General features: G+C 31.9%; 2 protein-coding genes across 2 annotated transcripts; one reads left to right on the forward strand and one right to left on the reverse strand.

Moving 5' to 3' along the window:
• Nucleotides 1–349: 349 nt before the first annotated feature.
• Nucleotides 350–23568, reverse strand: LOC109595233 (uncharacterized). Its single transcript, XM_020010545.2, has 7 exons — nucleotides 23363–23568; nucleotides 18483–18675; nucleotides 17996–18429; nucleotides 17655–17940; nucleotides 5473–5634; nucleotides 4160–4265; nucleotides 350–1657 (listed from the first exon to the last, which is right to left on the reverse strand). The coding sequence occupies exons 1-7, from the start codon at nucleotides 23520–23522 to the stop codon at nucleotides 1559–1561; spliced, it is 1440 nt and encodes a 479-aa protein (XP_019866104.2). The 5' UTR covers nucleotides 23523–23568; the 3' UTR covers nucleotides 350–1558.
• Nucleotides 15036–16652, forward strand: LOC109595232 (probable galactose-1-phosphate uridylyltransferase). The gene is made up of 2 exons (XM_020010544.2): nucleotides 15036–15170; nucleotides 15461–16652. Exons 1-2 carry the CDS (start codon nucleotides 15152–15154, stop codon nucleotides 16480–16482), a joined length of 1041 nt encoding a protein of 346 aa, XP_019866103.1. The 5' UTR covers nucleotides 15036–15151; the 3' UTR covers nucleotides 16483–16652.
• Nucleotides 23569–23662: the final 94 nt, after the last annotated feature.

A 23662-nucleotide genomic window follows, 5' to 3' on the forward strand; every position in this document is an offset into this window, starting at 1 on the left:
GCCGATCCGGAGATCATGACCAAATGTTTCACATATGTGGAATGCACATATGGGGGAAAAGGGCGTATATTTGACATATACGGGTGAATTAAACCAGAAGACGGGACTGACAAAGATGCCAGCCCCCTGTCAACTGGTTCCGGAAGAACAAGCCCAATCTGAGGAAGGTCCTAGGACCTTCCTGAGTGAGGATTGGGGTTGCAGTTTGATCCGTTGGCTTCCCGCCACCACTGGCTTGTGGAGCGGTACTGCCCGATGATAAAATGTAACATGGAGACTAATTAAATAAGAACTATTTGTATATAATGGAAGTAGGATTTAAAATTGGGCGAATGAAATCTCCAACAGGTAGAAATAAAATTAATTTATTAATTTGACGGATTAATGTGCAGAGTTTAAACTAAACTTTGTACTCGGTAGTTTAAAAATAAAACACAAGTGCTTGTTCAAACTACATTTCTAAATTTTGCTTCTATGTTTAAAACCTACCGTTATACAATTCTAATTTCTATGGTTTGATATTATATTATAATATAGTATAAGTCATGTTCGGAATTGAATTCAATAAATTATTATAAATAAACAACAAGTCAATATAATTCTCTGATAGAATTGAAATAAACTCTAACATTTATACAATAATATACAATATTAAAATATATTAACTATATATGTATAGTATATATTTAAGATTGTTAGCATTTGAAACAATTTAATTTTAACTTTAATTTTAGTAACACTGCTTACAGTAATGGATAGACAGTTTTTAAAACAATCATTACACAAAGTAAGTTTTTAAACTTTGTCACTTTCTAATATTCATATATGAAGTTTATACATTAGATATATTATTTAGAAGCTTACAATACTTTGTTCGTAATGCAAAGATCACTTAATTCTGGGGTGTTTGTCATACATTATCTAGACAATATAAGCAAAACGATAAAAAATCATATCTATTAAAATAAAAATGTTATATATGTATAAATATTGTGTTTGTTTATGGTTAAAATCATCCTAGACTTGTAAAAGCCGTTCTATTATAATTTGCCTTGCGTTCCACTACTATAACTTCAGTCTTGAAGGAGAAACCGAATTATGTACACACCCTCAAAATAAATTGACCAACTAAAATGAAAAGAAACACAATTTCAATTTGCCGGTATACAATTTATTTTGAATATATGTGTACATATAGCTATATTAATTCCAATTTCAGTTATTTTTCAATTAAACAAACAAAAATGATGACTCTAAAATATGATATGAGATGTTATTGTTGAAGCAGCAAAGCGATGCTAAAAACGTATTTTTCACCGTGCAATGGATTATTTACGTGTCATTCTGTTAATATTATAATTGACCTGGATAAATTCCTTAATTTACCCTTAATTAAATAGACATTTGGACCGATCACTTTGCGGCTTCACATACAAAAATATATATGTCAGTTCCTTTGTTAATTGGCTGGATGGAATTAACAAAAGAAAACGTACGTCACAAATGGTTAAAGCTGAGATTGATGAAGAAAAATCATGGTTGGAAAACTTGGTCGCGTTCATTTCTTTTCGTCACCGTTGGCGACTTTGACCGGTGGAGTTTGAGCTGGTGTCGGATCGTCTTGGAACATCGGGTTCTTCACCTCCATCTCTCCAGTCTAAAAATAAATTCCAAAAATTATTTTTTATAGTTCGCATATAATTATGGGAGAAAAATACGAGTGTGGAAGAGAAACCGTAATGAGTTGGGGATGCGGTTTTTTCACGCTCGAGTCTCTTATGTATAATGCAAGAACGCCCGAAGCATTATTGAGATTGATCTCGTAGTCTGAACTTGGAACAGCTTCGTGATTCGTCAATGACCACTTAAATTAATGGGCCTCTATGGATCCTTGTCCCACTTTAGGAATTCGGTATTCTTCCACGATTTGTAACCGTTCTCACAAATAAAATACTGCAAACATTCGTTGTAAAAGTGCACAACAAGCGACCAACAAAAGCAAACGGTTATGAAACAGTTTCGTAACAAAATGTAACTAATTTAATGGCAAGAAAGAAGCATTCAGGCACTAAACGAGTTAAAAATTTAATTAAGGAAATGGAAGAAAATTGTGCCATTTCATACAAATGCTTATTTCAATTAAGTGGGATTCGACAAAGTTAATTGAAACATTGTTTTATTGAAAATTCTCTTAATTACCTAAGTCAAAGTTTGACAACTATAAAATTATCAAGTTATTTTCTAAAAATCAACTAAAATATATGCATTATTAATTATACTCTTGTACATTTTTTATAAATTATAAATACAGTCGACTATCGTTAATTCGAAACTTAGTCAGTTAAAGAAGCAAGAGTGAGGCTCTTGCTTCCTTAACTGACACCTCTACCAAAGGTTCTGATTTATCATCCTCATCTTCATCGTTGCTTTTTTCATTTGTATTTGTCGCAAATAAAATTTCGCCATCGGTTAGTGAACCTGAGACAGCAACATCAAAAAAACAAAATCAGAAAAACTCACACTGCTGAGTCAACTAGTGGTTCTATTGCTGGTTCTTTATCTTCCGTAATTATTGGAAGATTTTCCTGATCTTTTATGAAACCGGATTTTTTGAAGCAATTGAGAATCGTTAGGGGTGTTACACCTCTCCATACCTTGTCAATCAGTAAAATAGCCGTCAGAGCCGTGATATTCGCAGTTAGCTGCTTATCGAGAAGTTGTACAACGGTCTTAACATTTTTTTACGATAGATCGTCTTAAAATTATGGATGATCCCTTGGTCCAATGGTTGCAATTTGGAAGAGGTATTCGGCGGAAAGAAATAGAGTTCTACCTTGGACAATATAGGGGAACTGTTATGAATAGTGCAATTGTCTAAAAAGAGTAAAATTTTCCACTTTTGTCGTTTCACGTCCCCATTAACCGTTAAAAGCCAATTATTAAAACGTTATGTCGTCCTCCGCTTTGTTAACAAGATAATCAGTAGGAAACGATTTCACTCCTTTGAAACAACAAAACTGTCAACCTCTCTTTTCTATGTTTTCCTCCACGACATTTTTCATCTTTAAAAGTAAGCGTCTTGTCCGGTAAACATTTGAAAAATAAGCCACTTTCATCCGTATTAAAAATACCTCGGGTATCATAGTTTTCAATCAAAGTCTTCAATTTACCATGCGAATCTAAACAAACTGCATCATTAACACTTTCACTTTCCCCACAAACTTTTTTAAACACAACTCCATTTCTCTTTTTGAAATTTGTAAGCCACCTTGCACTTGCCGCAATGTTTTTGATGCTTAGAGTAGACGCTAACTCTTTTGCTTTTTCCTTTAACAAATTTCCGCTAATAGACACTTTTTGTCCTCTACACTGTCATAGCCAAATGACTAGGCATTCTTCCAGACGAGGAAATTCACTTTTAGTAGTTCTGTTCCGTACTGCAGCAGTTAGAACAGCATAAATTTTCTCCTTGTGCTTTATTATGGTTTTGAGAGTACTCAGAGGAATCTTAAATTCTTTTGCAACATCACTTTTCTTTTCACCTCTCTCTACTTTTTCGATTTACTTCTTTTCAGCAATCGTCAAGCATGTATACTTTTTAAGGCTCATAACTAACACGAACTTTTATTTAATCTGTATACAAGCAACGAAAGAGTAACAGTAACTGAAACTTAACTAAACAAACCACTTCGTGTGTCAAACTAATCATTACAAAAACAAAGGCTTTCTTTCTGTAACTTTGAATTGTCGAGTTTTTGACACGTCGTTTTGTTACGTAGCGATGATCTAGTTCGAAATATAAAGAGATTTTCTATGGAACTCGTGATAAATTTTAATTATAGAGAGGTTCGAATTATCGAAGGTTTGAATTAACAAGAGTCGACTGTAGTATATTACATAATTAGAAAAATTCACTATTTTATTTTATAATGAACCCAATAATGAAATGTCTCACTCATAAATATTTACAAGAAAATATTGGAAAAACATAAACTTGTTTATGGACAACAGTCCATCAAAATTTTATTTTTACCGTAAACTTTATAGCGTGCCAAACAAACCTTTTTGATTATTATCAACATTAATGCGTGTTTTCGTGTTTTAAATTTTACGTTAATTCGAATCCATCGAATTCTGAATGTAAACGTATTTTACATACCGGCGCCAAACCGGGACATTCGTAAACGGTGTAATCTCCCTCCTCGTTTTCTTCCTCGCTGTCCGCCTCCGAAACTGAACCGTGTCGATCTACTGCAGTTACTCTACTGCAAAAAAACAACATTTTAACAATTTTGTTTCAAAACATATATTTTTAGTATACGATGTTCTAGAATAGCATATGAAGGAAATGTTTAATTATTTAATGAAAGGTTTATTATTATTATTCATAAGTTCGGATACAGCTCATCAAATATTTATCTATGGTGTAAATTTATGTTTCGGAAGTCGAACTTCATATCTTAAAGTTGGAACAAGAGAACATGATGAAATAATAATTAATAATTTAAGTTAGAAACAGGTGTGAGAAAAAACGACGTGATAAAATGAATGAACAACGACACATCGTAATAAATCATTGATGTCTTCGACAAATTGCCTAAACCTTCCATTCAAGCGCAAATGAAACGCCAAACGAAAATTCCGGAACTTATTATTGCAAACATGAAATAAATGGACTCGTTTAAATGTTCTCATCCATTCTTCTCGGCAACAATGGAACTCTTCCGCCGTCATATTTCCACTATTATTTTCTAATTTATGGGGTTTGTTTCGGATGTTTGGTTTATTCAATTGGCACGCTTGTTTTGTTTTCCTTCGACTTAAACTGAGCCTAACATATATGGATAAATGGATAAATGTATAATATCTATCCAATTAGAAACGTCTACGTCAAACCTGGAATGAAATATGTAAATACGGTCATTTTCACCGTGTTTGGTCCGGTGTTAATAAAATTTTTAGTTTCGTCCCAGATGGAACTCGAGGATTCTCCCAAGGGATGTACATAATGTATGGATGTTCGGCGTTGTTTCAACGACGACTTTAGGACTTCGTGACGTTCGATTTATCTTTCCATGAACCCAAAACTCAATCTTAATTCTGATCTATCTCGAGATTTATTACTTTTCCAATTAAAAACTTCTTTTATTCTTCCTACTTAAATAACGTTTAAAATTTAAATTAAAATATATTGAAATAGCCAAGAAATTCTTAGAAAAATATAAAGATGTTTTCTTTAATTTTATTTGATAATGGAAAATGGGTCGGATATATTAAAAGCATATTTATATACGTGCAAAACTAAACACTGAACTCTAATATAAAATCTTTTATGCACGAACAACACACCATTATTGTTTTATTTTCGTATGCATTTTAACTTTAAACGTGACACCATCGCAAACCGCTTTTACGATGCCAATATTATCTTATTGAACAACTACTATTAATATATCAGTGAGAACTTATTACTTTTCCATTGCTAGAATTTGCTGTTTCTGATGCTGGTAATGGTACATCTGGGCGGATTGAGCCAACCTACGATCTCCGGATGGGGATGTATCTTTGTTCGGACCGGTGACACCGTAAGCCGGATATTCCACGTCCGACGCGTTTTTTACATGTTTCTGTAAGCTGGAACAAACAAGAAATTGTCATTACAACAAACCTTACGTTTATATAAATTTTTGTAATAAAAATCTAAAGAAATTAATTTAAAATATGTGCACGGAGATTTACTCATAAATGGAAACAAAGGGAAGGTCTTTAATAAAAATTACGATCCTTCACAACATACAAAGCGTAAAATATGGCTTAGCAAAATGAATAATCGTAATTTAAGTTTTTTAACGAAAAAATCGACAAATTCAACAGATTATTGCTTCGGATATGCATGACCGTTGCAAATAAATATTATTGGCGACTGATTTTAATCTTCTTGTCAGAGAAATGTGCTTTTATTAGTTCAGTTATTGATCATCCGTGTCTTCATCGTAGTATTTTTGTTTGTTCATATTTTTAAAGAGTCGCGAGATAGACAAGAGCACTTACAAATAATTTCTTTGTATCTGCCGGTTACTTTTGAGACGTACCGAGATTTCAAAAGGAAAAATGGAGCTTGTAAAGAAATTATATTTTGCGCCGTTATCTCCCTTTATTCCTTTGATTCTTGTTAGCACATGAAACTGAAACTCAATGACTGGAAAATTGCTGGTCATTTATTTGAGTAGTTCGCATCAAGTGATTTGATTTATGTGAAGTGGAGATCGTGTAATTCCTTTTAAAATTCAAAGATTTACTCCTTGTTTTCTTTCACATCCAAACCTTTCATCATTACTTTTGTGTTGTTTCGTGTGCATTTTTCAGCATAGGAAACATATTTCAAACATAATATTTCAGCAAAAACGATATAAATCAATAAAGATTTATAGACAGTAACAATTGGAGGAAAATGGATTTATATTAAGTCCAAATGTGAATTGGGTAGTTAATTTAATTACACTACTAACCATTATTACATATTTTTCTATAAAGCTGCCCTTTTAAATTAGTATAATCTCTTTTGTGACTTTTACCAGAGCAAAAACAGCACTGAAACATAATTTAGAGGCATTAAAATAAACTTTCAAACAAAACAAAAAATATAATTTATCATATAACTTTAAAAACTTTTCGTATTAAAAAAGTTAATTTTATTTGAGGCACAAAAAATTTTGTTTTGTGAAGAAAAAATGCTTCTAATTTGTATCTATCGATTTTTATATTAGTGACTTTTATTTAAGTTAATAATTTTTAATATGAACGTGTATTTTTCAATTTTTTAAAAATTATTATTCAACTTGTCCAGAGTGAAATAATAATTTCAATCCATCGAATGACATAAAATCGAAACAAAACTCGAATTAAAAGTAATAACGACTGAGGAAAATAAAAGAGCAAATCTCTAAGGTCCAAATGAATCCTAAATGCATCAAAGTAATTTCGAAACTTTTCTATTTATTTCCAAAACTTAATATTGAATTCGCGTACAAAAAAAAAAAACAACGAAAACTTATGGAACGTTACGTACATTCAATATTCAAACAGACTTATCGATTTAATAATTAAGACCATAATTGAATGCATATCTCTTTCTAGACGTAATTATTCAATTGGTTTGACCCGCGTTAATTAGTTACTTCTGCACAATGTACACATAAGAAAATCGATGGCTTTCTAAACACATTTAAATCCAACAAATTCCGATTTGTATGAACAACCCGAAGCGTCTCTTTGCGTTAATAAATTTTGTATTTTATGTGTTGTATTTCCACATCCATTTATAAATCGATAACCGATAGAGTTAATATTATTTTAAGCACCACTCAAACGATACCCAATGTTAGTTTAATTAATAACGAAACCCAAACATTGATAATGCGCCCTTGGTCAGAATCACTTCAACAAGGAATAATTTTTAAGATCGTACATAAAAAACAGGAAATACGAGATATTTCCAGATGTACACTACATAATTCAGAAATGAGTGTTACGCGATTTTCGGCTCCAGATATTAAATTCCTGTTTTACGATGCTCCCGAATTACCCCGGAATTATTTATCAACTCCCGAATGGGTTTTTACGAAATTATTTTCCACATTTTTCACTGCTACACTCTCCCTAAATATCTGTAAACTTTACCTTTTTATTACCCATTAAATTTATTTCTAGAATCACGTACGATGATAATTGTGAACAAGTTTTAATTTAATTGTTTTAACTGAACACACGGATCTAGTTGCGAACTAATAAATTAGATTGGGCTAAATATGTTAATACTTGAATTCGAGATCCATACATGCATGTGAAATTATATCAGGCTTTCGAATTCGTTTCGAAACTCCCAGTTTGTTTTCAGGATGATCTAAACATTTAGTTAACGAGTTTAGACAACTTTTTGGAGAGAATTTCAATTATAATTAAGTAGATTGATCTTTGGAAAAATTCGCACTGTACATCTAATGTGTACGTACATTTAATTTCATAAAATTCATTCATAAAAATCAGAGGAGATTGGATTCTTAATGAAATTTTACATCAGTCTTCGATAGAAAAAATATTTTAGATTACAAATTAAATTATGTCTGTCAATGCTTATTTCATTATTTAAAATAACAGAGACATTACCTTACTTTTTAACTGGTTCAAGAGAGGTGTTTTAGCTACTAATGACTTGAGGAGCTCCCAAAATAATTTAATTACTATGAAGTATGAGGAATACAAGAAGCTATTAATAAAATTAACATTTCGTTTAAATTAAATTTACTGTTTCAGCATTAAAAATCTAGGGAGAAATTGACCTTCAGTAAAATGAATCGTTCTTTTAATTATTGCGGGTTTTTCCTCGGTTTGCTTTTCTAGGAAAAAATTAATTAAATTCAATTAAGAGGGACACTTTAAAAGACGAATTTTATTTGGTTTTTAAACCATTCGAAATGAACGAGAACGTAATGAAATCGATGTTAGAGGACAGGAGAATGTGTATTTTGGTTTTATTGTTAAAATTTGAAAAAATTTTTTTAACGTCGAATATTGAATCACATATTAAGCTTTGTATTATTTTACTTAATGTATATTTAGAAGCATTCAATGTGAAACATTATAAAATTTAATTAAAAAGTATTTAGTATTCCTTTAGTTTTGGTAATAAAAATAATTGAAAGGAATTTTAATTTTAATTCTGGAGAGCACACATTTAAAGATGTGAAACGGATAAGATGATTTAGTCTTACATGTCGTGCGTCATGTGGTAGAGATTGCTCTTCATGCATGTCAGGAACTCGATCACATTCTGAAACATGGGAGTTCGGACAAGTTCCGGACGCGTTTCTCGTCTCCCATGAGCTCACTTCGACCGTTCGCGACCGACTGTTCGCGCCATCGCCGTCAAATCCTTCACCGCTCTTCCTGATGCTTTTGCCGTCGCCGTCGTCGACACCACCACCCTCACCGACCCCATCTTTTTAGTTTAGACACTTTATGAACGGATTTTAATTGTCAGCTCTTCAAATCCCTTCCAATATCCTTATAAAAGTTTATTAAATTGTTATTATACTTATTCAATAAAAAAATAGTTATATTCCTAAACATTGTACATTTTAGACAACACGTTCAACGTTAGAAATGAGTGACAGCCGCATTCTCTTGGAGGATGATCGATGAGGATGACGATAACCCGAACAAGACATTTAAAACTTGCATATCGCCTCTTCCGAGGCTCTTTCAAGCCTATGGCGATTTACAGACTGGATATGTTCAATTCAAACTTTCTTTACATGAGAACTTTTTAGAAAGTGAAAAAGATTTAATATTTTTGAAATTTGCTGCACGCAAGTGTTTCATAATGAAATATGTCAACATTCGTTAACTAGATAAAGAAAGATTTTTTAAAGAAGAAATTAAAACAGACAATTGGATTAAAATTCGTTTTTAATTGTAAATTTTCAACTTTATAAATTCTAATTTATAATATTGTTGAAAACCTTTAAGGTATTATATTTTATTTATAAAAAAAAACTTATTTGGTCCCTCTTTTTCTTTGAAAATTATTTTTATATTATCAAGAAAAAGAAATTGAATCAAGGTTTGAACATGTGACAAACTCCGAAATAAGTATTGTTCCATCAATTTGAAAGCGAAAAATCAATAACAAAGAAAATCGAATATCTCTTTTTAGTTTATCTATTAAATATAATACTTGATATTTAATGTTGTTCAATTTACTAGTTTTTGAATTAAATTTAATCCCTGGAAACACTATTAATGCAGTTAATAAGTTTATTAAACTCATTAAACGAAATTATTCTCTGGAAAATTATTTGAACAGTTTCTCTATTTAGGTTATATTTCCAATTAGATACAAAACTTCAGTATTGTCATTTAATTTAGTACGAATCCCTAAAGAAACAACAATCAAAGGTGGCTCTTAACCGTACGTACCAGGATCGCGGGTGGAGCGATAAAGGGACACGCGCACACCCCAAACGAACCATCCAGATCCGAATTGCTCGAGACGTATTCTCGTATTGTTCCCGTGGCGAAACGGAACGAAATCCCGAACGTCCCCCCGAATTTCTAACACAATAGACACGATTGACCAAGATAATGCTGAATTAGCGCCAGTATTCCCCTTTTCAAAGCGAAATATCCTCGTTGTCTTCTAAAGGGATTCATTCCTGTATGTTTTGTGTGCTTGACTTTCGAAACATACTTTTTCAATTTCTGGTCGGTCCATTAACAGTGATATTTTTTTTATTAAACCGGAAAAGAAGAGTAAATTTGAACCCTTGAAAGTGGTTCGAAGCACTCAACTTGAATTTATTCTTTTTGAACAATATTTTAAATTAATAAATTAATCCGAAAAATAAATATTTCACCGAATCAATAAATACGCTGCGTTTCCTTCCAAAATGAGGAAAAAACAAATAGTAAAATTGAATAATTCTATATAAATAAATAAAATTGAATAATTTGCGTTCACATGTTCATCCAATTTAGAAGGATCCAATTTAAATTTCAACTTTAGGTCGGCTGTGAATATAATTGCGGTTTGTTATTTTAATTTTATAATGTAATATTTGATCGATTTTATGAAATTATTATTATGATTAAAATTGAATGTAGCTTTATTTCATTGTTGAATTGTGAAAAATAGGTGAGGCGCCCACAGGGGATCCAAATATGTCAAATAAATTATGGAAATGTTTTCCCTAAACATATATTTACAAATTTAAAGGACGTTTAAACTTACCGTAAAATGACAAAGACGAATTGAAACGAAAACTTGAACGTGAAATGCTATATAAATTTTAACCGTCTTATTTCATTTTACACCTTCAAAATATTTTTAAAACCACAAGAAAACACACAGAGAAAAGGAGAATAAGAACTTCATTTGTCTTAAAGAGAATTAGCAACTATAAGTTTGTCTACGTTAAAAATATATGGCTAATTTGTATGCTAATGAAAAACATGGATTACTTTTACACCCGAATAACAAAGTTAAGTGTGTAAGTGTTGCATTAATTAATTCCTTTGCACTTAGATCCTGAAATAAACAACGATTATTTGTTGTATAAATTATATATAATAAAGGAGACATACAATTATTTCATGATTTCATGAAATCCATAAAATATCAAAATATCAGTTGATAATCTCTTTAAAACAAAGTAAATTCGTAAATTCCGGTGTAGTCGTAAATCAACTGAGGAAATTCTGTTTGTAAGAGGCAATACGGCTTAATATATTTAAGCATTAGTATCACATCAACTTACGTGGGTCTCGGTTCTAGTGCGGACCTGTTTAATAATTTGCCCGGGAATTATTGCTGACGAAATAATTAATTGGCAGGCTCCGTAATTCCTTAATTAGCAAAGGAGCAAGTCCAATAGTCTTAAGCTTTATTATCTACGTTCACTTTATCGTAAATAATCACGTTAATGAATCGCCAAAGTGGAAAAATTTATTGAGAATTAACTGTTTATTATGATTTGTCTCTTTCGTCCATTAAGTGGTGATGCAAAATGTTTAAACACCAATTAACTTTCAATTTTCTAATAACATAGAATGGTTTAATTGGAAACGAAAAATATATGCACCATAAAGTGGATTAAAAAATTGAGCAAACGTTTCAATGTTTATATTAATATTATTTTATTATTTACTAAGCCGATTAATTGTCAGACATTGACGCAGTTAAATCGTTTCCAACAAAATAAACCCAATACATCAAACAATTCAAAACGTGAAGGCTATAAAAGCTCGAACAAAAATTTATACCTGTCATAAATCAAGATGAAAATAATATATTTTCGCCGGATAATTCGTTGCATTGGCGAAAAACTCGAAAATTCGACTATAAATTTTCAAATCGTATACTTTTTTGTACAATAATTTCAATGTGAACAAAAAATTAAATAAATTTTCGTTATAACTAATTGAAGTATGAATTAGCGGATGTACCTTTGAAAATTAACTGGAATCTGCAAACAGTTACACAAGTCTTAATTAGTAACTTATCCTTTTAGTAAGTCCAGAAATTGGGTTGCACCAATTACTTGTTCCAAACAACCTAAAGGAATATGAGAACGTTTATGTGACACGAATTCTCATATCAAAACTTATCCAATTATGAAACTCCACTTCTAAAACATATTTTTCTGTTCATATTCTTATAATTTGAATTATTGCACTCTTTAAAATTGATAAAGTTTAAATTACGAGATACTTTTAGGACATATCGTTTCTGAATAATAATTATATCAAGAGGCACTGATTAATTTCAGTTTATTGCATTCTTTTCTCATAGTTACTCAGGAATTTGGACGGAAACTGAAATTTACTACGAATTTCTGAATACCATTCCCGGAGGCAATTCGATTATTAACTATCGCATATTTTTAATTTATGACAGAAATTAGAATATCATCAATGCACATATTTCATTTGCGTAAATCAATTTACTGAGAATTAATTGTAACACGCATCATGTTTAAAATATAGATATATATTACATGTTTCAATAACGATAATTCAAACGATTTTTAATATGAAATAAAAGAAATATTTGTACAAATATTATATAACATACTTTTAGGACATATCATGTCAGAATATTAATTATATCAAGAGGCACTGATTAATTTCAGTTTATTGCATTCTTGTCTCATAGTTACTCAGGAATTTGGACGGAAATTGAAATTTACTACGAATTTCTGAACACCATTCCCGAAGGGACTACCATATATTTTTAATTTGTGACTCCAATTAGAGTATCATTAACTATTTTTTGTTCAAAAAGAGTACACTTTGCTAGTACTTCATAGGTGAAAAAAAAAGAAGAAAAAACGATAAAAACTTTATTTTCTTTTAAAAACATATTTTTCTTCGGAGTGGATTTTTTTTTGCTAGATGAGGATGTTCGTCTAATAATGTAGCCACATCCGAAAAACTTTCATTTTGCATATTAAATTTGACTGTTAAGATGACGGATAATGTTTTTACAGAAAGTTGCGACTTCTCACTACTTCAATAATTATTACCTAGTGAAAATACCGTTTCAACAGCAGCATTAGTGCCTGGACAACATAAGGAAATTTCTATTAAAACTTTTAAATTTTTATGTGGGATATGTTCTACTCTAACACATGGATCAATAAGTTCCGAGACTAACCCAGAAATGGTCCTGGTAGTACCAAACTGTCCACGTTTCCCTAGAGTACAAACCTTTACATGAAACGTGTAAAAATTTCACGTCGATCGGACCATAAACAGCAGAGTTATCGAGATTAGAGTAAAGTCACTTTGTAATTTGTTTCAAAAATGGAGAAAAGTGAGTTTCGCGTGTTGATAAAACATTGTTTTTTAATGGGTGAAAACACCGTAGAAGCCCAGCAATAGCTTGAAAAACATTACCCGGACTCCTCTACATCCAAACCAACGATTTTTGGTGGTATTCTGAGTTAAAACGTGGTCGTACGGACACAAACAATGCGGAACGTTCGGGTAGGCCATTGGAAGCCCTTACACCGGAAAATGTGAGTGAAATGTTAAAAATCATAATGAAAAATCGCAAAGGGAATGTCCATGAGATTGCAGAAATGACACAGATATCTTCTGGAAGCTTATTTACAGTCCTTCATGAAAAATTGAGCATGAAAAAGGTTTTTTCCAAGAGGGTGCCGCGATTGCTTTCAGTGGAACAAAACAGCAAGCCACAAGTCCATGAAAACAAAGGCAAAATTGAACGAGTTGGGCTTTGATTTTAATCCCCATCCCCCGTATTCGCCAGATTTAGCCCCCAGCGACTACTGGCTCTTTGCTGATTTCAAAAAAATGCTCCAGGGAAAAAAATGGCTCGAATAAGGAGGTCATTGCCTAAACTGAATCCTATTTTGAAACATAGGATAAATCCTTTTATAAACATCACTCTAAAAGGAGATTATATTGATGAATAAAAATGATTTTGAAAATTAAATGCTGTTTTCGTTGTTAGTCTCGGGACTTATTGATCCATGTGTTAAAATGCCGAAAGATTTCTACCCATCTTTTGTCAAGTCATTTTCTCATCGCTCCATTTCTTCAATTTTTCTTCATTTAAATATAAATTCACTCTTCAAATTTCTTCAAAGAGAAAATTGTCATGAATAACAATATCTTAACTCGTGTCTAGTGTTTGCCCTGTCCTCTGACGTGCCGGAAACGGCAAACAATATGCGCGCGTGAAATTCAAATCACTGTCAAAATAATTTTAAATATTTATATAATAAAATTGAAATAAAATTATCTAAAAAAATGTTTTAGAAATACAAACGAGTATACAATTATACAAATGAGTACTTTCAGAGTACAGGATTTGAAAAGAGTACGATTTGCGAAAAAAGAGTAAAAAACTCAGTAGTGAGTGAGTGAGTATAGTAGGTCACAAAAGGCACCGATTAATTTCACTTTATTGCATTCTAGTCTCTAGTTACTCAGGAATTCGGAGGGAAATTGAAATTTACTACGAATTTTTGAACACCATTCCCGAAGGGAATTCGATTATTGACTATCATATATATTTAATTTGTGACACATCCACATATTTCATCTGCGCCAATCAATTCACTTAGAATTAATTGTAACACGCATTATGTTTAAAATATATTACATATTTCAATAACGATAATTCAAACGATTTTTAATATAAAATAAAAGAAATATTTATACAAATATTGATAACATCTAATAATGAAATGCTAATGCTCTCGTAATATTTTGTGAACACGTGCTAAATTAATGTATTCTGGTAAACAACAATTAAATATTATTTATTGTCGAGTATTTTAATTAAATTTAAATATTATTTAATAATGTATATAGGAATACCTAGATAAATCTACCCAATTGACCATTAACATATATTATATTAAATAATTAGAATTATACCTGTTAGTAAATAATTCCAACTTTTAAATAAACCGCTGGAATTTATACACGTGACAGAGATAAAGTAAATCGACTGTTGCGCACACTGTACTTAAGCATAGTTAAGCATTCTCAGTTCGTTCGTTGTTTGTGATACTGGTGAATCAATCGTTTTGTTTTATACAAACCGATTATCTTGTTTATTATGGCATTTAATCCGAACGGTATGAAATTCACTTCGTTTTTATTATTTTTACAAATATGATCTTAGTTAATTAATAATTATTACTTTTTTAATAAATTTTATATTAATACATTATACTTTGGCTTGAGTGTTTTGTAAACATTGATATCAGTTTAATATTCAAAATATTTATTTGAAAATCAAATTTTAAATTTTTATTAAATTTACTGATAATAAAGTATTTTATAACTGTAATGTCAATAAATTATCTAACGTATATATTAAGATTAAATAACAATTCTGTTTAAACTACAAAAACAAATATTTCAGAACACCAACATTTACGTTTTAACCCCCTGAAAGGGGAATGGGTATTAGTCTCCCCGCACAGAGCCCTCCGCCCCTGGAGTGGGCAAACTGAGACTCCATCAACCGTCAAAGTACCTAAATTCGACCCCACCAACCCTCTCTGTCCGGGTGTGAAACGCTCCTCAGGCATCACCACTCCCGACTACAAGTCGACATACGTGTTCACCAACGACTTTCCGGCGCTCCTCGAAGAGGGACCGGAGCCGGAGGAGTCTGACGATCCGTTGTTTCAAACTAAAACTGCAAAAGGAACCTGCAGGGTGATCTGTTATCACCCGCATTCGGATGTTTACTTTAATAACATGACACAGCAGGACGTTCTGAACATCATTCAGGAATGGATCAATCAGACCGAAGAATTAGGGAAGAAATATTTATGGGTGCAATTGTTCGAGAATCGAGGCGCGATGATGGGCTGTTCCAATCCCCATCCACATTGTCAGATTTGGGCCAGTTCCTTTTTACCGAACGAAGCCAAAGCCAAGGACGAAAACCAACTGGCGTATTACCAGAAATACAAGCGACCATTACTTATCGATTACGTACACAAAGAAATGCAAAAGAAGGAGAGAATTGTGGTTGAGAATGACGAGTGGCTGATTGTTGTTCCTTACTGGGCAATATGGCCGTTTGAGACGATGGTTTTGCCCAAACGACCAGTACAGAAATTCTCCGATTTGGACCAAAAACAAAAGGAATGTCTAGCAGACGCTTTGAAGAAAATAGTGGCAAAGTATGACAATCTTTTCAACTGCACTTTTCCATATTCGATGGGATGGCATGGGGCACCGACGGGCGAGAAATTGAACCAGGATCAACCCCACTGGACGTTCCACGGTGGTTTCTATCCTCCTTTGTTGAGGTCGGCCACTGTTAGAAAGTTTCTGGTGGGATATGAGTTATTTGCACAAGCTCAGAGAGATTTGACTTCTGAAACTGCGGCGGCCATGTTAAGGAAACAATCAGATATTAGGAATGAATAATTTATATTTTTTAAAATTATATTTTAAGAAAAGGGAGTTAATATAAATTATTCTATTTTAAATTGTATAAAAATAACTTTATATTTTGTCGTCTTGAGGTTCAAAAATTAATAGATGAACTTTTCAGACGATGTCTGATCAAATTGAAATATATATTAAAAATATCATAATGAGTTATAATTATTAAAAAAAAATATAACCCTCATAAACTTTCATAGAAAAATGAATTTCCTTGCTTAGTTCTCAGTGTGGGCTAACACCAATTTGATAATCATGATATGATACGTCATATCTTAATTTTGACTTTTGTTCAGTCATTAGTAAAGTTGACGTGAAATAATTAGTAAGTAAAATTAAATATATAATAACAAACTAAAACATGAGCACGAGAGGCAAGAAATCGCATATCGCAAAAAGGTCCCCCCTTAAATGTGAAATAGGTTCATCGATCTTGCGCACAGATTTATCAAGTATTTACCAGGAATGTCAGAAATTATTGAAGTTTGGATCAGATTTTTTGCATTTAGACGTGATGGATGGAAGTTTTGTGCCTTGCATAACTTTCGGACATCCTGTGATCAAATGTCTAAGGGATAAGTTGAGAGACACGTTCATCGAGGTACATATGATGGTGCAAGACCCGGAGAAATGGATTGAACACATGTCAGCGGTCAATGTGGATAGATACGTGTTTCACGTGGAATCTGTTGATGACGACATTCCTTCTTTGTGCCGCAAAATTAGAGACAACGAGATGCAAGTTGGAGTGGCCTTGGCACCGGAAACGAATGTCCAAGTTGTCGAGTCGTTCATCAACCTGGTGGATGTGATATTGATAATGGCAATGGAACCAGGTACCGGAATAAATGAAGAAGGGTACGACGAGTCGGTGTTGGAGAAGATCAGATTTTTGAGGAGTCTCGATTCCGAGATAAATATCGAAATTGAAGGAGGAGTTGATTTGACTAACATCAGCGAGTGCGCGATGGCCGGAGCTAACATTATCGTGCCTGGTCCAGAAGTTTACGCCTCCGTCGATCCGTCCGCTGTGTTGAGGAGTTTTCGTGACACTGTACAAAGTACTCTTCACACATGTGAAGATATCAATGACTAACTATTTATATATAATATTACTGTTGTCCTATTATTAAACTTTTTACATGATCACTTACTTATACCATCCAATTCCGACAGCAATCAACCCTACAGTAGCGGCAGCACTAATCCCTGCGACGATAGCGATGATGTAAACTCTTGGTGATTCGTCCGAGGGTCTAATCACCACATCCGGTTGCCGGTCGATCAAATTCAGTTGATTGGTAGTTGGGTAGTTTTCAGAACTGCCTTGTTTTTCGCTTCTCTGTTTAACTTTCACCTCGTTTTCGGGACTGTTAATTTTTAGTTTGCCTATGGTTTCTTCGCTACCTTCGTACAATGTTCTCGAACGAATGGAAGGATCTTAAATTGAAAATAGACTTAATAGACAATAATTCTTTTATAATTATCTGTGTACCTTTGAAATGGCGAGCCTTTTGTGGATGATCATAAAACCGAGGATCGGAAGGAGCGTAAGCAAACTCTGTGGGATCCTCCGCAAACTGGACGTTCTTCAGCGTTTCTGGTGTGAAATTCGCCTCAGGAGTTGCATCTGTGTCATCTTCCTCCATTGCTACCCCGTGAGTTATCTCGTGATTCATTTCATCATCCCGAAAAGTTTTGTCGAGCATTTGCTTTAAGTATTTTCTGGTGTTGGTCTCGCCCAGCCTGTCGGTGTTAAATAGTTCGTCGTCGTCCTCCTCCTTGAAGTTGAAATCGTCGTCTTGAGGATACATGCGCACCTCATCCAGATTGGCGGGTACGCGTCGATATTGTCCATAATCGTCGTCAACCGATTCTAAATTTTTGTATGGGTTGTAAGGATTTCGAACTCTTTGAAGGGAGCGATACCTAAAAAATTCAATTGGGATTGATATAATCAAAATAGGGATGTTAAAACTTACTTTTTATCGCCGAGAAGAAACTTTTTCAGAGCGAGGTCAATATTTTGAAACTTCCGTACGTCGTCACCGTCACCGTCACCGTAGACATTAACTTTTTTCCCGGGCCAACTCCAATAATGGTCCGGGTAGTCGGTCGAATCATCTTCGGGATTAGCAAAAATTGCTCTTCTAATTTGCCGTCCATATTTCAAGCCTGAGACATAATATGAAATAAATAGTTAATGTCTGTTTTTTAAAAAATTAAGATTTGGAGTTTTTAACATAAAATTATTCTGTTGACAGTCTGTTTAGAAAATTTCATTTCGATTTGATTATCGCAAAATTACTGAACAATACACAATTAAAAAAGTAATCTGCCATATGTTCATGACTTGTTTCCACTTTGTCTCCATTTGCTATTCAGATATTCATTTATATTTATTGATTTTCCACACAATTACTTTTTACCTAATGAAAATTAATTGTCCTATTATTATTTATTAATTCACCAACATTATTGCTTTTCCTGAACGTTCCTCTTTCATTATATCTTGAATGGATTGAGTAAACAAATTGTATTTTACTGCGAAACTGTCAACACATTTGCCTGTCAGTTTCAATAAGTATTTAGGGTACATAAAACGATCACACGTTTATAAAGAGTGCAGTTGAAGTAGGAAACTTGCGACGATAAATGAAATTAGTTTTATCACATGTGATAATTCCAATTATGAAAGATAAATTGAGAGTTTAATCAAAACTCAATAACTAATTTAAAAGTTATTAAACTAGAATAACGTCTGTTCCAGATTGGTTAAGGGCAAGTCGAGCAAACTTTAATAATTTGTTTGTGAAACTCCTTAACACATTATTTTAAATCCATTATCTCATCACAACAGACGTAAATTCTCCACGTGAACTTTGCAATTTTTTGGGTAGTTGAAAATGGAATTAGCATCTGGTTTCGAAACGTTTCCATTTCATTAGTGCCATTACCAGATTGCAATCTGCATTTGACTAGATTTGTGAGAGTCTTGCAATTGCAAAAGTATAATTAAATTATTTTCGCGGCTAAATATTTTCCAAATTTACAGCTCAAGCACTATTGTCTGTTACAATGTATTCGTCGTCATTACACAGTAATTTTTTCGTGACAAATCAATTCGATTATGTTTTTCAATTATCCTTGATGAAAGAAAATTACACGATCAATTCAACAAATCACAATTTATTAGTTTCGTTTGATTTGTGGAAAAGCTTTTGTATTGATTCCTCGATTTTATTGAGAGTTGAATGTAAATGTTTCAATGTGAACAAATGTTTAATAATTTAAGTAACACGACATCAGTAAGTTAAACATCATTTTGAGAGTTTACTTAACCTCGACAATATAATTTTGGGCCCTCGACAATTTAAATTATACCAGGTAGAAACATTAATGATTACAACACGTTTAATCACGATCCAACTACGAAATTAGAAATTCAAATTGTAACAACACTCACCAAGTATAATATAAATATCGGTTCGAATACATTATTTATTAGATTGTACAGTTTTTTTCTATCTTGGCCGGATGGTAATTTTAAGATAAAAATTATTTTGGTCGAGTGTAAACACGCACTTGAAATTCTATTTCCAGTTTCGATTATTCTGTATCAAACTGCTATAAAATTACAAAAAGAACAAACGACGTGCTTGTTTATGTAGGACACGTCTTGCAGGACGAAATTCTTTGGAAACATGCCAAAGTTTGTTCAATTTAAAGTACTATAATACAAAGTGATTTGACCCAAAAACTGCTAGTTTTTCTGATGTTTTAATAGCTTCTATAAATTTGTTCATTTAATGTTTAGAAGTTATCGTAGTCAATAATAAATAAAAATTTTAACTCTAAATGAAATCCATGCAACAAATAATAGACGATAGTTTATTTGGAATTGTCCCAAATTTTTTAACAGATATATAACGTTGATATTAACATTAATTTAAGTAATCGACGCACTAAAAAGAATATTAAAGTAGTTGAAATATTAGGTTTCTTTATAATATGTTTATTCACGTTATGAAATAAAAGTTAAGACAATAAGCAATTTCGTTCTTTAATATGCTTTTACAACCTTTTATTGCTGTCAGAAAAACCGCTGCAGGAACATTTCGCCAGTTATACATAATGTAGGTAGGAAATACAAAATTTAAATCCCTTTGAATTTTATCAACAATACTAAATAAGGAACACATTTTTTATATTAACTTACTTATATTTTTACATTCTAGATACATTCAAGTTTAAATAAAATAAAATATATTTATATAAATTCGTCTTAATTTTTTGTCATAGTTTATAAATTCAATAGAATCAACTGAGAAGAAATTTTAACTGTATTTAAATTTAGAACAGTCGCACTTTTTTAATATTGAAAATGATTGTGAAAAAATTAAACGAAGCTTTTTTTCGGTAAGCAGCAGTAAAAAACGGTCAGTAAAATATTCAGGCCGCGTTTCATATGTGGTATCCGAAATATGAATGAAATCTCATTTCTAGACGAAAATACGACCGGGAAAAAAATCTGTATTGCTTCGATTATACTCAAGTAAATATATTCTTTCGACGTTAAAGCAATTTCGCAGAAGTTTATACTCCCTTCTTTGATGTTATATCTCATTACGAGTATTTCATGTGCAAAGTCTGCACCTATCCATATAGAATCATTTATGTCATTCAAATTTCACATTTGAAACCAAAAGCAATCCAAAACGGATTTCTCTCAGTGAAATAGTAATAGTAGTAAATGAAAAAGCGAAAACAAAGGGAGAATAGAAATAGTGACGTAAGTTTCAATAACTGACACGAGCTTTCATATATCAAATTTGTTTGCTGATTTATTGTTTGGATACACAATGTTTCTGTTTGGTCCACAGATAATTTTTCTCTCAATCAATATAATGATGTCATAAAACATTTATATTTATTTATCTTTAATTATACTCGCCCAGAATGACTTAAATTTAAAATGGAATGAATATATTAGTTTTTCCTTCAGTATAAACCAAACAAAATCGTAAGATGTACTTCAATATTCAAATGAAGTAACTGAAACAAACTAATATATTTTTTCAGGAAAATTAATATTCCACACTTGTATTCACAACCTTGGTATTTTCGTGCAAAGAAATAATGGAATAATTTCCATTTTAAAGAAGAAACATAATGTTATATATCGATTTTGATATATATGGACCTATAAAATATTATTTATTTCATTCTATTGAACGGTTAAAATAAGAGCAGACGAACGAATAATATTAGGTTTAATTACAAATGGAATTGTGGGTGTAAGATTTTATTTTCTGAAAGTTATACACGTGTATTTGCGCTTCGAAAAAAATATCTAACAATGCTATGTTCGTGTGCAACACCGTGTTTATCAGACATTTTATGATAAGTGCTCGTCGTTTCTACACTAATAACTACCTGGATGAATATTTTTTTCTAAATGTTATTATAGCAACACTATTTTATGCTCAAACAAATTAACAGATTATTCGATCGGCGCATTCGCCATTAAATGTTAAATTGGATTAGTGAGAATCCAGATATTCAATATTTTTAATTTGAATATTTGTATTTATTTCATATTCAGCTTTTACAATTTAGATCTGTTACTTCTTTGTATAAATTTTATACAAAAAATACATATTTATTTTCAAAAGAAGATCAAATAACTTAAACACAACCTGTGCAATAAATAATTTAAAATTATTATTAACATTAATAAATGAAACAATTTAACATGTGCATAAATAATGCAATATGGAAAAATGGAATTAGAGTTGTTTATCGACTTTCGTTTAAATTATGCATTCGTAATTGTAGTGTAGTAAAAAGGATCAATTCTGGCAATTTTTGCTAACAAATTTGAAGAAATCTAATAATTTTTAAAATATACCTAATAAGCCTTTTTTACTGGAATAATTCAGTTTGTGAATCAAGCGACGCAGAAATCTAAAGAGGCCATATTAAAGTTGGAATAAATTTGTTCATGGAAAATGACCTGCATTTCAATTAAATGGATTCGTTAGTATTGTACATAAAAAACCAATTTACTGATTTACAATCATCAACTTGTCTATGAATAAAATACCTCAGAGATTTTTAAATGTTTTATTAAACTGATTTAGTGACCAAAATTATATCTGAAACCATAATTGTTGATTAGTCATAGATAAAATTAATAATTTATTTTATTATTAATATTAAAGTGATTGAATTAAATTAAAATCAATGCACAAAAAGTCCAAACTCGGCCCCTGACCTAGTCTAGCCTAACATTACTCGAGCCTCACCCCTAAAGACCATATTGATAATCGCCACTCTTAGGTAAAAATATCAATTATTTGTTAGATCTAATTTATTAATTGTTAAAATATAGTTTGACGTATATTTTGTCTATTGTTAAAAACTGTATATAACATAACATATAATTAAGTATTTGTACTTCTAATCAGCAGGGTTTGGATTGTTTGTGTCGTTGTCGTGAATGTATTAAATATTTATTAACATATTGTCTGTTTTTGCCAGCTAAAAAATTCAGTTTTCTACAGTTTTGACTGCGTTTTCCAATTTTGTGTAGTAAATACAATAAATATGTTTCTATAAAACATTAATAAATATTTATTTAATCCCCAAACCGCGATTGTTGACATTGGTTAAGGATGCATTGAACGCAATGTTATTTATATATAGAACATTAAAATCTGGGTTGCGATATAATTTAAACGGTTTTTGTAAATGACTACATGCCAAGAAAAATAACGATGGAGGGGAAAAAACAAAAACAAAGTTTGGCGCTTTTTTCCGTTCGGGTCGTCGGGATGAATATGCGAGATTGGCGACTTACCAGGATAGATGTCGATCGCGCCTTCGACACAAACACTACATGATATGACTGTGACAATGCATATGAAAGCGAATTTCATATTGCAAACTTCCAATGCGTTCACTCCATATGGTTTCAGTCGTCGACCATTTTTCCGAATAATCAATAGGAAAGCGAGCATGCCATTGGGGCGCAACGCCTACGTCACTTTGAGCCTACCCGACTTTTCCCAGCCGCACTTACAGTTACACAGTACGGTTTTCATTGACTGATTCCCTTCGTGTTGTCGACGGACGATTCTCCACTCTAATCGGGGAACAT

This window comes from Aethina tumida, chromosome 2, assembly GCF_024364675.1.
Source record: "Aethina tumida isolate Nest 87 chromosome 2, icAetTumi1.1, whole genome shotgun sequence".
Classification (NCBI taxonomy): Eukaryota; Metazoa; Arthropoda; class Insecta; order Coleoptera; family Nitidulidae; genus Aethina; species Aethina tumida.

Excerpts from the sequence above, each read along its gene's own strand:
- LOC109595233 (XM_020010545.2), bottom strand. The coding sequence starts at position 23,522 with ATGCTCGCTTTCCTATTGATTATTCGGAAAAATGGTCGACGACTGAAA. Across the intron at positions 17,941-17,995 it reads AAAGGCTCGCCATTTCAAAG|ATCCTTCCATTCGTTCGAGA; the intron begins GTACACAGATAA and ends TTTCAATTTAAG. Across the intron at positions 4,266-5,472 it reads CAAATTCTAGCAATGGAAAA|TAGAGTAACTGCAGTAGATC; the intron begins GTAATAAGTTCT and ends GTTTTTTTGCAG.